Source organism: Melanotaenia boesemani, chromosome 15 (assembly GCF_017639745.1).
Source record: "Melanotaenia boesemani isolate fMelBoe1 chromosome 15, fMelBoe1.pri, whole genome shotgun sequence".
Lineage (NCBI taxonomy): Eukaryota > Metazoa > Chordata > Actinopteri > Atheriniformes > Melanotaeniidae > Melanotaenia > Melanotaenia boesemani.
In genome coordinates, this window is record NC_055696.1 from 6,352,549 (window position 1) to 6,375,181 (window position 22,633).

At 37.8% G+C, this 22,633-nt stretch overlaps 2 protein-coding genes across 3 annotated transcripts; both read left to right on the forward strand.

Annotated features, from left to right (window-relative positions):
• Positions 1 to 86: 86 nt before the first annotated feature.
• amer1 (APC membrane recruitment protein 1) lies at positions 87 to 6,698 on the forward strand. The gene is made up of 2 exons (XM_042007541.1): positions 87 to 817; positions 2,119 to 6,698. The coding sequence occupies exon 2, from the start codon at positions 2,225 to 2,227 to the stop codon at positions 5,312 to 5,314; it is 3,090 nt and encodes a 1,029-aa protein (XP_041863475.1). The 5' UTR covers positions 87 to 817; positions 2,119 to 2,224; the 3' UTR covers positions 5,315 to 6,698.
• A 740-nt stretch (positions 6,699 to 7,438) lies between these two features.
• Positions 7,439 to 18,660, forward strand: zc3h12b (zinc finger CCCH-type containing 12B). 2 transcript variants are annotated; one of them, XM_042007545.1, is made up of 6 exons: positions 7,439 to 7,506; positions 11,250 to 12,048; positions 12,193 to 12,332; positions 12,478 to 12,712; positions 12,990 to 13,096; positions 13,197 to 18,660. In XM_042007545.1, the coding sequence occupies exons 2-6, from the start codon at positions 11,417 to 11,419 to the stop codon at positions 14,615 to 14,617; spliced, it is 2,535 nt and encodes an 844-aa protein (XP_041863479.1). In that variant the 5' UTR covers positions 7,439 to 7,506; positions 11,250 to 11,416; the 3' UTR covers positions 14,618 to 18,660. The 2 variants fall into 2 exon arrangements, with proteins under 2 accessions (XP_041863479.1, XP_041863480.1); XM_042007546.1 differs by having other exon boundaries at positions 7,466 to 7,545.
• Positions 18,661 to 22,633: the final 3,973 nt, after the last annotated feature.

Genomic DNA, 22,633 nt, shown 5'->3' on the forward strand with positions numbered 1-22,633 from the left:
TTTATTGAATGTAACAAATCAGTCACAACAGCTCATAAATTAAGTAAATCAACATAGACATTTTAATTTCACATTCTCATGGGAAGTATAAATGGGTTGACGGATAACTAAAAGAAAAACAGGCAGACGTCACTTCATAATATAATATCCTTCATTTAAACAGTTTCAGATACATATTAGTAGATGAGATATCTTCATTGTTGGTTAAATATTGAAGAGATTTAATGTACAATTTCAACTGAATGACTTGAACAAAGGCTTTGACTGAGAGCATTTGGCTGATTTGGCTCTTTGTGTGAAACTTGCTACTACTGCGTCTAGCGATTACACACGTGTTGCGTCACTAACATGCGCCGAGGAGAGGAAAGGCGATTTGGGGAAATTACCTAAAGTCCCAAGTGGAAGTCATTACCCATTATTTAAATGTGATGGCTGTATTGAGATAACCAGGAGAGATTTCAACATGCACGGGTGATGTGCAAGTTTCTTCAAGTGAATGTTTGCTTAGGTGCACTATACCGTTAGCACCGTCTGCAACTGTCAGACTTCCATTACACTACATCCTCAAACTGGAGGAGACACTGGTGAGTGTGGTTAACGTTGTTAGCTAGCACCGCGGCTAGCTAACGGTAGCTGGAAACAAATGAACCCGGACCTGGGTGTATCTGCTACGCGTCCGCGGTCAACCGCAAGGCAGTTGCTGTACAGAAGTTAAAGCCAAGTTGGAGTTCTCAGAAACCATGTACTGAGGTACAACTCCCTCCCTTACTCGACAAAACATCACCAATTCCGTACGGCCACAACTAGGTAGTAGTGGGTAAGTTTGTTTACTCCATGCCGTCGTTTGCTCATTTGTGTTGCTGGGATTGCAGTTTAATTTGGAATGGAAACTACTGTGAGAAATTACGTAAAGTTGCCATGTGTTGCCGTTGTTAGCTTAATTAACATTTAGGATGAACATTTAGTAGGCCCGTGGTATGGTAGTGCCACTAGAATACAAAGCTAACCTGTTGCTATATTGCTGTATCAAGATTGAAACCCAGCAATTTTAAATAAGAACACATTTGAATGTGTACATCAAGGCAAAATTAAAATGTTTTAAAGTTGACTAATGTGCCAATGTGAGCATTCAAGCATAATTTGGATTATGCTTATTTTAGCCCAACTTACATTAATAGCCTTAGTTCCAATATCCTGGCTTATTTTACACCAGGAATGCCCATGTCTGTCCTCAAGAGCTAATGTCCTGCAGGTTTTAGGTTTACCCAAGCCTGTTAATGATCCATTAATCTGTGTCAGCCTTGTTGAAGCAGGGAACATCTCTAAAAACCTGCAGGACAGTGACTTCTTGAGGACCAGACTTTGACATTCCTCATATGTCTTTTTAAATTTAGTTATTTTTTTATTTTTACAATTTTAGAAATTACTTTTGAAAACCAAAAAAGCTAAAGGAGATTGAGCTGCTAGGTATGATTGAGAAAAACGCTAAAGAAAATGGCAGAAAAATCAAGAAATTACACAATATGACAGTTAATAGAAGACTAAAGTGCATTAAATGTATATGACACATTTCAGAAATACATACTCAGAATTCTTTGTTTATACATATTTAGACCAAATTAGACATAATTTAAATGCTCATTTAAATGATGTGGAATCACTAAAATGTGTCTTACCTGTTTGCTAACGTTACTTTATAAGTTAATTGCATAAAACCTGAATACAATACATCACTTTTTGACAGGTTTTCAGTTTGAGTCACCTCAGATTGATTTACTTTAGCTGCTGTTTTAGAGACCGTTTTCATGATTCAATGATGATTTATTATGTTACTAAACTATGTAACTATTGTAACTGAGACCCTTACCCGCAGAAATCACGTTGCATGTACATTATTCTAATTTATGTAGCAAAGAAAAGACAAGTATTTATATTAGCAGTAAAACAAAGCAGTAAGAAAACTAATAAAATGCAAATACATTGAAACTCTATTTTGAGTATTAGGGGTTCTCTGCTTCTGATGCAAATGAGTTTTGAAATTTACTTTGCTAGATACTACTTTGGCCAGTTTTAGATATAGCTTGATCATTGATGGTGTTTTCAATTCTCTTAATACAGGACTCGTATCAGACGGAGGAGAAACTCCAGTCATGCCATCAGCTGATTTTTAAAGCTCGACTATTATGCCCTGGGTCAAACACCTGCTGTTGTAAATGTGCTAGCCATGGCTTCTCGCAAGGTAGATGAACTACCAAGTGATGCCAAGCCTTCACCTTCAGGGGCAGATCAGCCCTCCCGATGTGGCCCTGATGATATTGCTGAGGAGCTTCAGTCAGAGTCAACGAATGTGGCAGTGAAATCTCAAAAAACAGGAAAATTCAGGAGGACTGCCCTGACATTTTTTGGAGTTCGTAAAAGTATATGTATATTGCCAAGTTTCTTTGGAGGGAGGAGTAAAAACCAGAGCAAGTGGGTCTCTAAGAAAGGAATTGGCAAAAGCAGAACACATGATGGGCTAAGTAAAGTCAGTCATGACGATAGTCTGAGAAGTGGATTTGCCTCAGCTGGGGATTTTGAGTACCATAGCCAGAAGGACGTTGCTGGAGCTCTCCAGAGCAACTGTCACAATGAATGTAGTCACCCTGCTGTTGACCTGAAGTCTCTGACTCTGGGACGGCAGAAAAAGGGTTTAAGGAGTCTTTTTCAAAGTTTTAAGCAACACAGGAGGAATGTTGGATTGGACAAAACTGAAATGACTGCAGTGTCCTCTCCTCATGTCAAGAAAGAGGTGCCTGTTGTCCAGGACAACACCGACCAGTATGTCACAGAGTGCCTGGGATCTGAACCTGATGTGCCTGATTTAGCAGATGTTATGTGTGATATTCCCAATGCACTTGAATGTGATGATGTAGATGCAATAGAATTAGAGAACTGCGTTGCAAAAGAAAGCCCAAAGTCTGACTTTGGTGATCAGGTGTTTGATGATCAGTTCGAGGAAATTCATGTAAAGGGCATAGTTTCTGGTGAATATGAACCTTCTAGAGGTTCCAGTGAGCCAGCGATTTCACAGCCTGCAATAAAGTCTGGAACACCTACAGGCTCATCAGATCAGCTGAACATAATATTTGGAGACGTTGCATCGTTAAAGAGCTTTGATTCGCTAACTGGCTGTGGGGACATCATTGCAGATCAAGAGGACGACAGCATCACAGAAAGCACCGTTTCTGGTGAAAGGAGCAGAAATGGAGGGAAGAGAGCTTCTTGTTATCTGACTTATCAGGGTGGTGGTGAAGAAATGGCCTCGCCAGAAGATTTTGATGAAACTTGTCTTCAGGATTTCTGGGGAAACAATGCGTCAGAGGAGATGTGCTGTAGTTGCAATCCAGACCAGACAGAAATGACAGCTGAGCTGACAAGTTCTCACAATATGGATGCACTGAATAGTAGTAGTGCACAGCAGGCCGGTGGCATGGACACTTCCTCTATTGCTGATGTTTTAACTCCTCAAAGTGAGCATCAGGAGTCAGTTCCAAATAGTGATGAGGGCTACTATGATTCAACAACTCCTGGGCCAGAGGAAGGGCAAGAAAAAAGTAACCGATTAAGGACAGGCAGATTACCCAGGGACAGTTACAGTGGTGATGCCCTCTATGAACTTTTTGCTCCTGATGAGAGTCTCATCAGCCCTCATTATGAAAACAAATCACATCTTCCCAGTTCAAAACAGAGTGACTATTTAACTGAGCCGGTTGACGTGACAGATCCTACCTTCGTTCCAGAAATAAATCGCTTACAAATAAGTGCTGAACTGTACAAAGATGATTTTGTAGAGATGCCAAGCACATGCACTAAATCCTCAGAGTCGGCACAAAATGTGGTGGGTCAGCAGGAAATTGGAGCGAATACAAACGGGAATTTGAATTCAAAACCACAAACATCAGTCAACATGAATAACATTGAACCGGATATATTTAATGAAAAGGAAAATGCTCTTGCTTCCACTGAAAAAATAACTAAATCCACAAATGCTGACTGTGATAAACAACACAGCAGCTTGTCATTTGGGAGCACATCTGACCCAGACTTTGAAACTTTTTGTGAACCCAAAGAGGAACATCTTGAAGAAAACAAACCTGTGGCTTTACCATACAGAAATATCAATCCTCAGTCTCAAGATTCTAACAGGTATATGGATGATGGGGAGACGGTGTGTTTCTCACAAGCACTCGTAGATTACACAAAACGCACTCTAATGCTGAGTGACTTGTGCAACAATGTAGATGATCTGGGGACAAACACTGCCTTCACTCCAAACATGGAGGCCTTACCTACCATAGTCACATTTGATGTAGTAGATATGCATAATGAGGGTGAATACGATGAGCAGATTCACATCGAACTGGAAGAAGAAATTTCGTCACCCTATCAGGAGTTTGAAGACAGCTACCTACAAAAAGATGCATTTGCTGAATGTGATTATCCGATGTTAGACCTGTATGAACAGAATCTGATCAGTAATACGTGGGCTGTTGCTAGTCTCCCACGTCACCTAGGCCTTGCAAGATTCAGCCAGCCCATGCCTAATCCATTGTCCCTAGACAGGAGGAGTAGGTCTTTGGACACAGAAAGCCTTGAGTTGAATTTGCCTAACACCTACGGAGAGAACAGAGCTGCTACAGTTCCTTGTCCGCAAACTAAAAAGGACTCTGAGGGAGACTCTTCACTGTATTATAAAAAGAATGTAGTCATATCTGCATCAGAAGTTCAAGACAGTAACAGCATTATGGCCTTATCACCCCAAACAAGGTCAGAAGTGGCTTTAAGCCTTTCTTTGACAGAAGGAAAAATCACTGACGAGGTACAGAGTCTCAGTCAAATCCAAGTAGAACACATGCTGTTTCCTTGCTCATCCAACAGCGACCTTAACAGTAAACTGCCGCATCTATCCTCTGATGTGTCAGACAGCTGTGAATTAGTTTCACAGAATACAGAACTTTACAGCAAACATTACCGTCCTTTGCTGTCATATTCCTGCTTACCTCAGAGCACCTTTGTTTATCCTGGAATGATGGAAGAGGAATCACTTGACATTGATGGGAGTATTTTCTGTAAGGCTGCTGCTAATTTGCAATCCTATAATCAGAGCGGTAAAAGCAAACCAGCACCTGGTAGGGAAGGTATAGCCCATGCTAAGAGTCCTCTTAATGCAGCTGTTTCTAAAGATGTAATGGCTGTCCTCATTGAAACGAGAGCATCCAGGGATGTGGCGTGCCCTGTTGCCTGCAGCAATCTCTCAGAGGCAACTTTTAATTAAAAGGCTCTCCATCACACAGTTCAGATCAAATGTTTTTGTGCCAGGAAGTGCTTTTAATTTCACCAAAAGAATAATTGTTGCTCATTTTTACTTGCACAACTAATTATGAAAAGTTGCTCACTGCTGTGAGAGAAGTAGAGTCGAATATGAACATGATCTATTCTGTAACATAACATCATATTTGCACAGTACCAATTACTTTGCACACAAGTTGCATAGATGTTAGCTAAAGATATTTAAGGGAATGCCATTTTCATTTGCAGTTGAAATACTCAGTTTCATATCATTAAGCTACCGAGTTCTGCTAGATTGTTTGTACCCATGTGTAGCCTCGGTATCTAGATCTCTTCACTAATGTCAGCAATGTTCATTGGCCTGACTCCACTTTACAGCCAAACTAAGCCGACCAAACCCTGCTTGCCTTTGAACATAGGAATGCTTATTCTGTAAATGTCAACGTGTGTTTGTTTTTACAACTTTTCCCAGATACTTTTTGCTGTAGTGAGGTTTGTTTTAAGCAGTTGTGGTGGTTTTAATGTTGTCTAAACTGAATTTCAGAGCAGATTACTTTTGTGAAACAACAAAGGAATATCTCAACTGCATAAATGATTACCTCATTACCTGATTTTATTACAAGTCTCTTGACACCTTCATGGGGTCACTTTTAAAATGCATTAAGCTAGCTAGTTTTTCTGCTGAACCCGTAAGATAAGCAGGATGATTGTGACTGATAGTTCTCACTTTTCAAATTTAGCTGTTATTTTAGGAACATACAATAGGCTGCTTAGAAAGGAAAACAAATATATTTGCATGTCATTAGCATCTCAGATGCAAATATCTGATATGCAAAAACGTATTACACCGAAGAACCTGTTCAAAAGCAGTAAAATATATAAAAATGGTTAATGTGGGAAAGGAAACCAAACTGAAGAAGTAGGTCAAACATCCTGTTTGCCTTTAACCATATCTTTCTGGTGTGGTCTTTTTTTTTTTTTTTTTTTTTTTTTTACTTTGGCCCATTTTCAACCTAAAGTTCAAAATTCATGCTAAATTAATTCTGTCCAAAATTGCATTACTGTAAGCATTTCAATGGGGGCTTTTATGTTTATACACAGTCAAATGTCAAGATAAACATTTCCACCTTGTGTCATATTCTTGAGAAACAATATTGAAAAAAGGTCAAATTTGTATTTATATTCTCTGTAATTTGTACACTGTAATATGTCCTTTAAAATGGTTTCACATGGTAAATATTGTTTAGTATGAGTTCTGTTTTCATGTTTTCTAAAAAGATTGTGTTGCTTTCTTTAATTTTTTGAAAATCTGTTACTATTTTGTCAGAGTAGAACACTGCCTTACACAAAAATAAATGTGACATGACATATTTTCCCTCTGTTGTTCTTGTCTCTGTCCACACACAGCTGTCTCAGTTCAGTATCACAGGGGTTTATTACAGCATTAATCAGTCCAATAGTCTGTGCTTGGCATGGAGATCTTTGCAAACTATTAGTCCATTTTCAACCTCGTCCATACATGTTGCACAAGCAGTAGGTAGACTTTAAAGTTTACCCGATCACCTGAGGAAAATGTGCACATAAAGGCTCCCCTGGGGTTGAAATGTACATCTATTTACCTGGAAGTCATCAGAAAGCTGCTTTGACCCCCTTGCTGATAAAATTTCAAAATACCAGTTCAAATAAATGAATGTCAAATTCAATATGTGTGTACATATTTGCTATTTACTTGCTTTTGAATAAAAGGCATGGCTATAGTCTGACAAATCAGTCAGTTTTCAAAGATTCAGTGTAGTTTGAAAATTGTGGTTATTCTAAAGTGTAATTAGTACCACTTTAAATAAAGTTCATAATGTTTACCCTGATGTAATTTTCAAATGAACAGTGATCATTTTTACTAAGTTTGGTGCTCTGAGATGTTATTTTAAGAAAGCGGCATTCACACAGGTATGGGATATTGTTAGCTATCAAACTATCATTTCATGCCATTTTAAAAGAGATTATGGGTTATTTTAACGTCTGATGCATTAAATAAAGTTTGTGAAGGGATTTCAACATCGTCTCTTGGAGGTGTAATTTACTTGTTTCCCTCTCATTATCTGGCAACCCTGACCAAACTGCGACAGCGCCAATGGCAGCAAAACAACTGTTACAGGCGAGGAGGATGACAGCAACAAGGTGAGACGAGCACCGTTTGAAGTCAACGATGGCAGTGATGTACGTGCAGAGCATATGGAGAATTGTAACGTATTGCTATTGTTCAAGCATGATCTAAATTATTTAATGACATTCAACTTTATCTCAAGTTACGGTAGTATTCGCGCTAAATTGTTAGCACACGCAGCTGAAGCTAGCCTTAGCAACCAGGCGTTTAAGTTAGCCTGTGATGCCCCTGAGTTGGCTAAAGCTAATACAGCTAGATGTTAACTCACTAGCGTTACTTAGCTTCAATACCGTTAACTAGAGATTCGGGTTGCCCGAAAAGCTAACAGGTTAACAGTAGCGTGCGGCAACAGTTATCGTTTCAATTGATAAGTATAACCAGAATTAGACCACTGAAATTATGTAGCTAAAATGTTGACTCTTCAGTTTGCTAAGAAATGTTTGACCAGCTTTCTAGCGTATGCTAACCGCAACTCGGGCCCAAATTTATTTCCCATCAAATTCAGTCTTGAATGTAATATTATGTGCAGTAAATTATATAGTTTTTAAAGCTCAGATAAATAGTTTGTCATGTAGTGTCATGTTGTTTAGCCTTCCTATATTTCATCCTTCTTTACTCATGCTGTTGCTAAAGGTGTGAAGCACTTGAGGTTTCTGTATTTTTATATTGACGTGTCAACTTGTTGGATCAATCAGGGCAATAATATAGACGCAAAAGTTAATAAAACACTACAGGAGGGTTAATGTCAGTGAAATTAATGCTTGAATTTTAGGCCAGATGCACGCTGGTATTGCTCGATTGATTTAAAGAAAGAAAGGGGGGGTATTTTTCTTTTATTTAGTTAGTTTGATTTGAATTCACCAGAAAACTGGAACTAGTAATGAAAAGCTCACAGCAGTTAAGCAAAACTGGTTAGAAGCTAATGAAATGACACTTGGGGGGGAAATGAAGAGATATTGAGGAGACGGAATGACAAAGTTTGAAGAAAGTTGTCGCCCTGATTTATAATGACACTTGTTTTGTCCATATATATATATGTGTGTGTACAAATGAATAAAGAATATTTTTAGTGCATTAATATATTGATGATCCAGATTGTATGTTGTGTCAAAGTAACTGTCTTAGACTTATTCATATACTACTGAGCACTGTGAACTGGACATGTAACTGCTTTTGATGTCTAAAAATAGGTGCAAACATTGCAGTAACTCACAAAGTAAATGAGTTATTACCATTTAAAATAACAGCTAAAATTGTCACGAGGACATGATGAACATTTTAGGGCTTTATGTTCTACTATATAAATTAAAAATCCCTATATGTGATAGGGTTAGTGTTTTTATTAATGAAAGCAACTTTCTCCCATTTTAAAGAGCCTTGTTGATAATGTTGCTGTCTTTTGTGTAAAATTACTAGCAGTCAAATCCCCCCATAAATATATAAGAAAAATGATATAATCCAGCATTTGGTCATCTTATTCTAGTGTCAGAAACCAGTTAACTGATGGAAGCATAGTGCAAGTATTTGATCTGCTTGGCTAGCTTTCATGAACTGGATGACTGTTGCAGTTTTCCTTAGGGGAAGTTTGTTTAATGACTTATTTTACTGAAGCATATTAATGACTAAAATTCATATTCTTAAATAATTTCCTTGACAGTCTTCATGCATTTTCTTCTTTTTAGCAGTTCTTCAGAACACAGCTGAGCTGCTCTCCAAGAATATTTTTGCATTGTGGTTTTGAAATTTTGGAGTTTCTTAAAAGTAGCTTTGAAAATGGTGCAAGTATGTGTAAAAGTTTAGAAAAACTTGTTATGCTGATTGTTTTCTTCATGATTTGTGTTTAGACTTACAAGCAGCAGATTTAGGAGTTGAAAAATAAACCTAATGCAGTACCAACTTTCTTCTGTGTAAAGCACTAGAACGTCATTATGAAGCTCTTTGGTTCTTCCTGCTTTTCTTTTCTGTGCTGCATGGTTGAAGCAGGTTGCTTCGCACCCTTGTTTCTGCCAGAAGTATTTTGCTGTAAAGAGTTCTTCCTTCCCACTGTTAGTGTTTCTTCAAAGATAAAAGTTCATTTTTCTTGAAGGTTGTAAGTTATTGAAACTGACACTGAATTTAACTGATGTGTAGATGCCACAATACTGATTCCACTCCATGTTTCTAGCTTTCTAATCAACCTTTTATTTCAAGATGAGTGTTAACTACCTAACTCTAGTGCAGTTTAGCCATGCTTAGTTTTAGAAGTGGTGTAGGGTCACCAGTGTACAAGATGGCTTCACTGGCCTGTTTCACTTGTTGCTATGAAACAGATCTACATGAGGCTGTGTGTGTGCAGAGATAGTCCGGAGGCCTTGCTGAGACTAAGCTTGTGAATCTGAAGGTGGATGGGAAAGGATTGAAAGAGCTCTGCTCCTTTAAACATGTATTGATGTAGTCATAAGATGACTTAAATGGCAGTGGGCTGTGTGAGCTGTTGCCGTTTGTCACTAATCCTTTAACTTCCACCGCAGTGCCTCAATTTACCTCATTTTCAGCTGTTTGTTTAGATATCCAAACCTAGCTTTTCCCTAAACTTTGTCCAACATATTGTGGTGAGTGTGTACCACTTATGCTTTACTTACAAACAAATCCACTTAGAATAAACATATATTTGTTTAGCCCTTGACTGACCTTTAAAATATCTGTCAATCTTAGACCAGGGTGCTATGAATGTCTGTTGAGATGTTCGTACATAATGTTCCAAGATGCATACGTCACAGTCGAGGTTGACTTGTCTTATTTTCTGTGGTTAGCACTGAAAAACATATTGTAAATAAATATTGGTATTTTTTTCTCTTTAATTTCTTTTTATTGCAAAACATGCTGCATCAAGAGTTTTGGAGTTGAGTTGTAGTGTAACTGCAAGTGTTCTGCATTTACTGGCTGCATGAAGAGAGATGATGAGCAGTGTTTGTGTTAGTCGTGACTGGTAAAAGGAGTTAGCTGATGACAAGGCTGTGTTGCTAAGCAACACACATCATGGGCTGTGCCTCTTAAAGCTCTGAGCTTGCTGTATTCTACTCTCTACAAGACTAGGGAAAGAGTATTATAGTGTGCCTGCTTATTTATGCACTTTTTTGTGAATATTTTTGATATCCATGTGTTTTTTTAAAAAAAGGCATTTTTGCCTGGTTTATACTGTAGACCTCTCTGAAGCCCTCTGCACTGTTTTACCATAAAACAGCCACGCTCCCTATGGAATTCTGCTTATTTCAGATAGTCAGTCAGTGGGCTGGAGGCGCAGGGATACACTGTTCAGCCCACACAATTTCAGGTTATGCTAACTCATGTACTCGCTCCATGTGTGTCTCGTTCAAAAGCTGCTTGTGAGACCAGTAAGGCTTTTTGTTCTTGTAGAGACTGGTGTTATTCTGCAATGGACTAGCACATTTTGTACCTGAACTGTTTTTAATTTTTAGAAAAGATTCAGCTCAAAGACTGCACAGTTTTTGTCTGTCTGCATGGTCAATTTACATGCTATTTGTGTACAGGCCATGTTATGCACTACACTGGTGTAGAATTGTTGTTGTAGTTTTCATTTTCACAAGTTACACTGAGATTTGTCTTTCAAGTAGACTACTTGTCACATTGTCCCAGAAGACTTTTGAATGTACATTTAAAAAAAAAAAAAGTGGAACAGAGTCTGTTTATGATAAAATCACTTTGAAGTTAATTAACACATTACCAAAACTGACCATTTTGTTTTTTATTTTCACAGGATTACATAACTTGATTTTGCCTGCTCAAATAGGGGGGAACCATATTACTTTGGCCCTACAAAAAAAAAACCTGTAGTGCTGAAGTCTCAACGCTGAGTATGATTCCCTGGCTGTGGCGGAGGTGAGGAAGCATGGAGTGGAAATCTAAGGTGTCAAGACGAACTTGATGACAGCATGGTCCATGGTGGAGAAGCTCAAAATGGAAAAACGCCCCTGCAGGGAGGAAAACATTGACTCAAGCGAGGTGCAGCATGCCACTGATGAGTCTGAGGATGGAAGCAGCTCGGAAAGCGAATCGGAAGAGCAGAAACCCCAGAGGGTTCCGGTGGACAACAGCAGTTGTAAGAGAAGGGAGCCTTTGACTATAACAAAACCCCACCGTCAGCTCTGTCGCTCTCCATGCCTCGATCGGCCCAGTTTTTCGCAGAGTAGCACTGTGCAAGATTTTCGTGAGGATGACACCCACACCGTACTGGGGATCAAACCTGCTAGTGAAAAAGAGTACCAGACCAAGATGGAGTTTGCTTTGAAGTTGGGTTATTCAGGAGAGCAGGTGGAGACAGTGCTTAACAAGTTGGGAGCTGCGGCGCTTATCAATGACGTTCTTGCTGAGCTTGTAAGGCTTGGAAACAAAGTAGAGCCTGAAACTCAACCTTGCAGCAGCACGGCCTCAACAATACCACGCTCCCCCTGTGTTAAAGAGACTGTTAGTCCCGAAGTTTCAGTGGAAGATGATTCTGTAGACACGTTTGATAACCTCAGGCCCATTGTCATTGATGGCTCAAATGTGGCAATGAGGTAGGAAACTTGTAAATACAGGGAGTTATTTTTGTCTAAATAATTGAGCATGTGCATATATTCTGTTAGATATCTCCCTCTTTAGGTTCAAGTAGACCTTATACTATATATTTTTTTTGTTTGTTTTTATTTTTCTTTCCTCAGCCATGGAAACAAAGAGGTATTCTCTTGCCGTGGTATCCAGCTTGCTGTTGAGTGGTTTCTCGAGAAAGGACACAAAGACATCACTGTGTTTGTCCCAGCCTGGAGAAAAGAACAGTCAAGACCTGATGCCCAGATCACAGGTACGAAAATTATATCTACACAATTACTGGGTATATTACTTTAATCAACATAACGTTGATGCTGTTTAATGGGAATTTAAAAACGTCATCCTAAACGTGTCAGCTTGTTTTAGATGTTAACACTGTTTCATGAAATTCTTTTCAGATCAAGAAATATTGCGCAAGCTGGAAAAAGAGAAGATTCTGGTTTTCACCCCATCTCGAAGAGTTCAAGGCAGAAGGGTGGTGTGCTATGATGATCGCTTCATAGTGAAGCTGGCTTATGATTCTGATGGAATTATTGTGTCAAATGACAACTACAGGGACCTACAAAATGAGAAGCCAGAGTGGAAGAAGTTTATAGAAGAGCGTCTCCTTATGTATTCATTTGTCAATGACAAGTAAGAATAATTTCAATCAGATCATTTAAAATGCACTGTTCATGGCTATTTTACCATTGACTATACCCGTTTTGCAGAGATTGTCTTTGTGGTAGAGTTGTCACAGTATTTTTTATGTAAGTGGTAGTAAGAGGTGTTAATGGCAGATTATTCAAAGCAATTCAAGACTTTTTGCCCAAGGCATGATCTGTTTGGCCATTGCTTCATAGTCTTTGCTTATTATATTAGAGAATCCAAAGGGAAACAAATAATGAATGCTTTTTGTTGTCTTTAACAGGTTTATGCCACCTGATGATCCACTGGGAAGACACGGGCCAAGTTTAGAAAATTTTCTCCGTAAGAAGCCTGTTGTTCCAGAACACAAAAAGCAACCCTGCCCCTATGGTAAGTTGCCTTTTCAAAGCAATGGCTGATAAATGTTGCTTTTGTCTGTGTGATTTAACAATTTATGTTCTTAACTGGAACTGTTATTTTTTCAAACTAGGGAAAAAATGCACGTATGGACATAAGTGCAAGTACTATCATCCAGAGCGTGTCAACCAACCACAGCGGTCTGTGGCAGATGAGCTGCGGGCCTTTGCCAAATTGTCTGCAGTGAAAACAATGAGCGAAGGCGCTTTAGCTAAATGTGGGACTGGTCCAGCAAATGTAAAGGGGGACAGCAACTCTGAAGCCAAACGTGTGGCACCCAAACGTCAGTCTGATCCCAGCATTCGCTCAGTGGCCTGTGAACCTCCAGAGGCACTCTCTGTTGTTCGGAAGTCTGAGACAAATTCAGTGCCTTCCCTCGTGTCTGCTCTCAGTGTGCCCACCATGCAGCCTGCTAAGAGTCACGCAGCTGGGGCCTTGAACACACGATCAGCCAGCAGCCCAGTTCCAGGTTCTCTGCAGTTTGCTCACAGTTCTCTGGAGCACATGTCTAGTGTACAGTATCCTCCTATTTTAGTAACTAATAGTCACGGCGCCTCTGTAACTTACAGTGAGCAGTTCCCAAAATACGACTCAGTTAGTGATCATGGATACTATTCACTTCACAGTGATTTTTCAAATATGAGCATGAGCAGCATGCATAATGTTGACAGTTTCTGTAGCATGGAGCACGAGCATGTGTATCAGAGAAACCCCAGCCACTGCCCTGAATCCTGCCTCAGCCATTCAAACAGTGACTCGTTCTCCTCTTATGGAGACCTGTACCCAAGCTCTGTGGACAGCAGCTTGGAGGAGAGCATTAAGGGGCAGCAGCAGGCTGCACAGGGCAGGATGCAGGCTTTTTCCCATGGGTTTCATCATGAAGTACTGACTAGAGTACAGAGTTACGGACCAGAGGAGCCTAAGCAAGGTCCCCGGAAGCAATCTGGATCTCATCTAGCACCACATATCCAGCATGCTGCAGTGGCAGCCCGGTCCAGCTGTCCTGGAGACTATCCACTTGTTCAGAATGTCCTCCCACCTTTGTCCTCACAACCTACACGTTCTCTTGGTATGACTCGTATGGACAGTATATCAGACTCAAGGCTGTATGACAGCAACCCGATGAGACAGAGGCGACCACCACTGTGCCGTGAGCAGCATGCGAGCTGGGACCCTCTGCCTTGTGGTAATGAGTCCTATGGATATCATTCATATCCTCTTAGTAACAGCCTGATGCCATGTTGTGAGCGGGTGATGGTCCGTAGCATGCCAGACAAAATGGAACAAATCTGGAACTCACCATGGGAGACCCCATCTGCAGCCGAACACCAAGAGCGGTATGCTATCCCAGACCACCAGTATCAAACATATAGGAACCTTTGTAACATTTTTCCCGCTTACATAGTCCACTCAGTAATGGAGAAAAACCCTCATTTGACAGATCCACAACAACTTGCTGCTGTCATTGTTACAAAACTGAGGTCATGTCACTGAGCAGCTATAAAGTCATATGATGAGAGAAATGAGGATTTTGATTGCAAAGATTGGCACTTGTTCAGAGTTATTGCATGTGCAGCATCTGCTCTCAGGAGTTATTCATTTTGTCCTGTCTGATGGGAATTGAAGTGATCAGATTTTACATCACTAAGATTGTATACAGTAGAAATATCAGCTACCTAAATGTGGTGTAACTGATATAATGCAAAGTAATACCTTTTCATGATACATTCACTCTGGCTGAACAGGAATTTGGCACCATTTCATTTGGTCAACAAAGGATTTATTTCTATAAAATTTAAAGAGGGGTCCTTGAACATTTGACATGGCTGTTAATTATCCCCCTGATTTATTTTGCACCTTCCTCAGCTTTATTAGTTGTTTATATGTTTTATAAAGATGCAGTACAAGCAAAGAGTTTGGACACATACTCCTTCAAAGCTAAAAGTTATTGTGTTATCCATACTGTGTCCATATTTTTCTTAATTTAATGCACTTTATAAAAGACAAATATTGCATTATATCAGCACAGGCCAGCATACAGTAGATCATAATTAAGATATCATTGGCATTCTTTCTAAACTAAACCATAAAAGCTAAAGAGTCCCTTTTATAGGCTGCGTTTACTTGAATGTGTCACTAATTAATATTTTTCCTATTATATAAAGATCTAAAAATTTATAGGAATACAGTTACTTTTGATGAATAATAGTAGTCTTTATGTCACAGATTGGTTTGTTTATATGTTCAAAATTTTACTTACTAGATTCATTACTGTCATGACCAACTGATTATTAATCATAATTTTAGCTTAACTTAAACCTTTGTCTGATCCTATTTAATGCAGTTTGTTGTGCAACCCTGAACCTGTTTGTGATTGTGAGCTAAGAGAATCAATAAACAAGCTACATGGCAACATCGTCAACAAACAAAACAATTGCTTATGTGCATCTCGTACGTGTGCGTATTGAGTTTGACACAAGGGCATGTCACCATTTCTACACTACGTATTTCTTATAAAGATCCTGTTCAGGCCCTGCGAATGTGTTATGAGAAGTCCCTGAAGCGTTTTAAGTGCAGTGGAACTATAAATAACCTTGTTTGAGTCTGCCTCTGCTGTAAATAATTCTTGTGATTTATTTTTTTTAAACCTTTTTTGTGCATTTGTTTTGAAAAAAGGGAGGTAGATTTATACCTCACAGCATGAACTATGACATTTTATGGCCTTATATCTGAATGACCTCACGCTTTAGTCATTGTCTGATTGGTTTCAGTGGAAGTCTTTGTCATTGAAACCTTCTACTTTTAAATGTAAAGCACTATCATAGTATCTAAAGAGATATATTTTCTCAGCCTCACTTAAACCTACTATTTTGATAGAATTTGACAGTGCAAAGCAAGCCAAAAAAGAGATTTGACTTGCATACAAGTGCACATATTTATGTACATATTATCACACAAAAGCCATTATTTTGAAGTTATTTATAAGCTGCTAAATAATGCCAAAAAAAGACAGAATTTTTGTAGTGTCAGTATTATACATATTTAAATTTTCCTCCATAGGATCAATTGGGTTATATTATAAAGTCACATCTGTAATGGATTATTTCCTATGTAACTTATTTTCTGATTTTATTGAATGCTACGTCCAGGGTTTTGCTATATATAAATATATATATAGTCAAGTCTGTTGAGCTGATTGTTTTCATTGTGAAAGTAATCAAAGCATTGCTGTTCAAAACGGTAGCTCTAAATTGTCGGGCAGGTTAATTTAGTTTCAGACTACTTTTACATGTACCTCTGCTTGTTTTCATCAATAACCTGATTTCTGATTACATAGTTCTGTAATGGGACAACTGGGAGACAGTACTGTTACATCTTAAAGCTGATAGATTTCCCTACTATAAAAAGAAATGTTTAATTTCCCCATTTCCAGCAGAAAGCAACATTTTTAAAGAAATCCTAATGGTTAAAAATATTGAATGAAGTCATCCATTTTCATGCCTTAACCCAGTGATACTTACCTGGTTTCTTGTGTGCATGTAAATGTGATTAAACTTATCCTGGTGGTGGTCTGAGACTTAGGAACGGACCGGCCATTGAAATTTACTGGATTGAAACGGTCTTGGTCTTTACAGATGGATGTTTGCACAAGAATTTTTGCAACAGATTAAATATTTAGCTAATGTTACATTTGTCGGAGGTAAGAATCCGGCGGTAACAGTTACGCCTGGTTGTTTGTTAAATATATTGTGATATCTTGTAGAGTAATAGGTTTAAAAACTGTAAGAAAATACTTTTGAATAAACACTAGAGCATGTTGGAGAAGAAAATTCCAGTATGGCTTGTTATGAGAGACCAGACTGCTCAAGTACACATTTACTATAATACAATATTCATAAATGCAGCCAGTCTTGAAGGAACATGGAGGGGTTTGGCTGTGCCTTGCAGCACATTGCTCTCAGGATGCTTTCAATTTTCTAACTTTTATGTCTATTCCTGTCAGAAACTAGTGGTTACTGACAAGAGTGTACTCTGATCTAGTAGTGATATATTTTGTGCAAATCCTACATGTACCATGTAGTACCTTAAGGTTAGCTATGTATAGTTGAAATATGGAAATTGCATTGCAAAACTTTGTACCTTTTGTGTATAACCTATTTTTGCACTTTGAGATATTGGACAGTAAGCTATCAGGGTAAATTTATGTGGTGCAGCTTCAGTTAGATGTTATGTTTTTGTCCATAAGGGTGTCCATGTAGCCAGTCAAATGTGGTAATTAAAAAAAAAAAAAAAAGTCTGTATTTTCTATAGTTTTGGTTATTGCCTGATAAGTTTTGAACCAATGAGCTTGATTTCTGAATGGGACATAATTGGTGCTAAACTATATTTCCATAATGGATAAAGTATAGTGACTAAGTAGATAAGAGACACTGATTATTAATAAGTATCACAACATTATTTATTAAACAAAAGGAAAGAAATCAAGTTTTTAGCCGGAACTTGTTTTTCTCTACCCTACACCCTCAGGACAGGGCTCTGCATGAAACATGCAGCTTTTAAATCATTGAGGCTGCACCATGTAAAGCAAACCCTTATAGCAGGGCCATACTTAGAATGCTTTTAAAGGGAAATGCCACTTATTTTTAGAATTCAGGAATGTTAAAATTTATGACTTGAAATTAACAGCATAAAATGATGTTTCCCCCATAATGTTTAACATCAGAGTTTTTAGCTAAAAAATGTTTTATATTTAATAATCTTGATAATGTTGGGCTTAAAACAAATCAATAATAAATCCATACAGTGCCCATTTGTTGAAAATGAAGCAGCATTCGACTATGCTTTGATGCTATCACAGAATCATATTCATTATAATAAAAATAATAAAAAAAGAAAAGAATTTATAAAGTGGGTGGTATTACTCTTTAACAGGACAATTGTGTGAGCCTGACTCATTGTTGGTGCTTTAAAGTATATATTTCTTTATAACGTCTAGGTAAAACCGTGGTATATAATAATAATAATAATAATAATTAAGAAAAAATGAAAATGAAAAAAAAAAAAAAAAAAAAAAGTTGAATGTGTTTTTGCCCAAATGAATTTTGGGATTTGCCGACTTTGTTTTTTCATGAAAAAAGACGAGGCCACTTTCGGCCGCCTGTCTGTTCATGAGAAGGTGAAACAAACTGCCTAAATGTTTCTTCATGTGAAACAATCAGATTGCAAGGCTGCTGTCAAGGTTGTTTCTGGCATTTGGCTAAAGGTTTGCGTGCCATCCTTTTTCCTTGAGATAGTCGAATAGTCAAAAACATACTCAGAGCCAAAAAGACTTGTGTGCTGTATGTTATCACCGATAGATGAATTTTATTTAAAAAGTCAACATGGTTGTCAATAGTGAATAAAGTTGAGATCACTTAAGCTTTGTCACTTTCTCAGTGACAGTCTGAACATTGGAATAGTCCATCGCCCAGATGAAGTACTTACACGTATCATGTACTTAGTGACTACAATGTATACCACAGTTGATGCACCAAACTTTGTGTTCAGGAAAAAAGAGGACATATGATTCAAGTTTTTTTTTTTTTTTTTTTTTTACAGATTTCAAACTGACACAGTTTTTCTGGGCAGTAGACTACTTTCAGGACAAAAATACAACCCTTACTGTCATAATGAATTTCTGTAGGAATCCAGGACTTTTCTGCCTGAGCAGAACGTAGAACTAAAGACAGAATGGTGGTACATTTTCCCTCGCCCCTCTCTTTCTTTGTGCCGCAAACAAATAAGCCACAAATGTCTAGAATTGACTTTTGCTTGTTGATACAAATTGTATCTATACCTTGAATGTAACAAAATATGAAATGTATAATATGAATATAGTTTTATTTAAATAAAAGGGGGTGGGGGGGATCAATGCCATAATGTTTGTGACACTGTGTGTCACTGGGAGTAGCCCATTGGTATGTACTAATTCTTACTGGGTACAGTAGTTAATTTGCAGGGACATTTACATGCTAGCTAAAAGTGCACAGATAACCTGTGCACAACAGTAAGCATCGTGTCCTCTCTGTACATAGTCACACGTGTGTGTATATTTAGCAATGTAACGGTAACACTTAAGTTGGTCAGATATGTAAAATAATTTGTTGTAACTTGTGCACCTTAGTTAAGTGCATCTGTTCTGAAATGACATGTCTGCTTTATGCTATTTTAATGGGAATTTCAATATTTTTGGATATATTTTGCCTAATAAAACATGCCAAAGTTATTCTGGGGTGGCTTTGTCAAACATGGTTTTAAGTGATTTAGCGTGCAGGTTGTCATGCAATGAATTATATATATATATATATATATATATATATATATATATATATATATATATATATATATATATATACCTATATGAGGACAAATGATTTATTTACCACATACTGTAAGCTGTGAGTAACAAAACAAACACAAATCTGAGTCTCACCTGGTTGTTAAAGGTGATTAAACGCATAAAACACAAATTACAGGCCATAAGTGGCTGATCTCTATGTGCCATTTGCGCGATCAGCCAGGTGCAGACTGGCCTGGATGAGTAAGTTCATCGGCAGATAATACTCAGATTTGCGCTTGATGATTGTTGCTTTTTCAGGATGCAGGTGCTTTTCTAAATACTGGCTTTTATTAAGTGACATTTGATTTAATGACCAACTTATGATGTCCTCAAAACAGAGATGTGTTGAATTGTGGTTTGTTTTACTATTGAATTTATTTACAATCTGTAATTTGATGCTTTGTTTTGGTATTTGAGGCCAGTTTGCAACATTGTTTTCATGATATGAGGACTGATACAGGCAGTATGTTAATTACAGCATGATCAAAACCAAAGGGGTTTCTGATGTGTACATGTTACATACGTGTTATAACTGGTTCAAATGTGTCTTGCAATTTGTGCTGCCATGTAGAACGCTGGTGTACAAAATGCCATGACAGAGGAGATATTTAAACATGACTGTACATATACAGTTTACAGTGTAATACTCAGGTTTAGTCACACAAAACATTTGAATTTACAGACTTGGTTTTCTAATATTGATAAACGCATTGGTCACCTCTCAGAAGGAAGTGTAGGTCTCCTGTTTAAATAGACAATTGTGTCTACACTGTAAAAAGGGAAATGTAAAGCAGTTTTTGTGTTGTTGTGATGATCTGCAGTATTATAATTCACACTGACTGGAAAGTGTTGCTTTTATAGACCAAAATATACAAAATAGACTATTTGGGTCTGTAGGCTCAAACAAAATGTAAGTCTTTATGACAAACTGTGTTTCTCCATTAATAAAGCAAACTTCTCTTCAAACTATGTTTTATGTATTTTTTAATGATAAAGAACAGACTCAGAAATTTGTACAGAATGTTTTGTATTAATCACACATTTATGTAAATAAAATGACAGTGAAATAGTTTTTTTCTATAGTGAGCAAAAGAAACGTCTTTGACTTTGTCCAAATGCTCAATGTCATGAAGGACAAATGTTTAGCAAGCATTCTCCAGCAGCATGTGCAATACCAGTTGCTGTAATTCATGCAGTTTCTGATATTTTGAATCAGCTTTAATTTTGATCAAACTGAAACTCCATTAGTAAAGATTTAAAAGTGATTGCTCTTGCTGTTTTGTGCATATACTTTCTTTCACTAATCTGGTAATGCTTGAAGGTTGTTGCTGTGCAACAAGTTGTATGGCACACACACACCATCTGCTGGTTAAAAGGTGTAATAGCTTGTTGCATGAAAGTCTCCATAAAATTGTCTATTTAAAAATGTAAACAATTTATAGCATTATCAAACTGATAGACCAATGTGTCTGCGTTATTTTGAAGTGTATGCTCTGTGTAGAAAACCACATGACATGACTAAAATGTCTGTACCGCTATCAGATCTGCAGAAGTGATATGCTAATGTGACAGCACTGCACAGTTTTTAAGAGGCTGAATCATAGGAGGTGAAAATCATTATAGTCTGCCATATGCAAGTACTGAAGTAAAGTTTAAATGTCTGGTAAAATTATATACTAATCTGCAGAATTCTATATAACCTCACCTAGTATAGGACTGCAAATATGAAAAGTCTTGCATCAGTATGCTCCATTAGAGCTGCTCTTAGATGCCCACTTTGCATAAATATAAATATATGGGTAATATTTAAATAAAAATGCATGCATGTGTGCATTAAAGACGAGAGATGTTGAGTTGAACAGCTGTTTAAATTATGACCTTGAACATGATCTTTGAATGGCCATCTTAGTTAAATGACAATTTTACAAGCATAGTTGGCATTAGCCTTAAATTTAGGAGAATTACACATCATCTTGCTTTTAATGTGAGTGCAACCTGCAGCTCATTCAGTGCACTGAGCCTGTGGAAGGTCATCCTGCCCTGAAACAGCAGGGATGAGTCAACTTACAAACAGCAACGTCTCAGCGTTATTTACTAGCCAGTCTCCGGTAACTCTTTCATGTAAATTTTAACTATGAAAGCAGATAAGCTAATTTAAATTTTTCCAGGCTTTTTATTATTTTTTTGCATGCATGCATGCATGCATGCACTGTATCCACACAGCATTGCAGTCTTGAATACAAGTTGAAAATTGTTTATTTATGAAAATAAAAAAATGCATGTATTAAGTTATACTCCACAGTGAGTGGGAGAGAGTCGATTTCAGTTACTCATTCCTTGCATTTCAGGTGCAACCTCAACATCACGTCTCATCTTTCACGACAGTGCTAGATGAGCCCCCTTGAAACATCTTATGACACATTTCAGGCCACCAAATGCAGATACAGTTCAGCAAATTTGCAAGCGCTTTTGAAATTTCTGGTTTTGCCATTTACACAAACAATTCTACTGCAACTGCAGTGGAGGACCTGTGAAGAGACATCTGCTGCCTCCCTTGTCACCACATTGTAGCCTTTATAGGCTATGAAAACAGAAAATATTTTTCACCTATCCACACAAATAGTTATTGTGTCTCCACACTGTATTATGTTTCTTTTAGTATGGTAGAGAGATCAAACATGTTTGTGATTCAGGGAGTACAGTGAAATAAAGCAACTAATATGAAATGGAATGAAATTAAAAATACTTGAATAATCCCAGGAGCAAAAATTTTTTATCAATATTACTACAATATAACTATGTTAATTGGTGTTTATGTGTCATCATTTGACACAAAAGCTGAATACCATCTCAATACCAGAATTCCAGTGATGTTCAGTTTGTACATGTTACTGCTGCAGTGCTTTGATAATCCTTTACATATTACTTTTTCATTTCCTATAACCCCTTGGCTTTTCATTTCATTTGCACCCTGGGCACATATATTCCATCCGTCAAGCATTCCCAGTTTATCCTGTAAAGAACTGTTCATTCTTGCTGACATTAGATGTAGTAGGAAAGCCAGTGTGGTGGACTGGTTCTAAATGGTCACATTCACAAGTTAACCAAACATGTACTTATTTGGATTATGT

Coding starts and splice junctions, on each gene's coding strand:
- zc3h12b (XM_042007545.1), top strand. CDS start 11,417: ATGACAGCATGGTCCATGGTGGAGAAGCTCAAAATGGAAAAACGCCCC. Junction 12,049..12,192: donor GGCTCAAATGTGGCAATGAG/GTAGGAAACTTG, acceptor TTCTTTCCTCAG/CCATGGAAACAAAGAGGTAT. Junction 12,713..12,989: donor TATTCATTTGTCAATGACAA/GTAAGAATAATT, acceptor TGTCTTTAACAG/GTTTATGCCACCTGATGATC.
- amer1 (XM_042007541.1), top strand. CDS start 2,225: ATGGCTTCTCGCAAGGTAGATGAACTACCAAGTGATGCCAAGCCTTCA.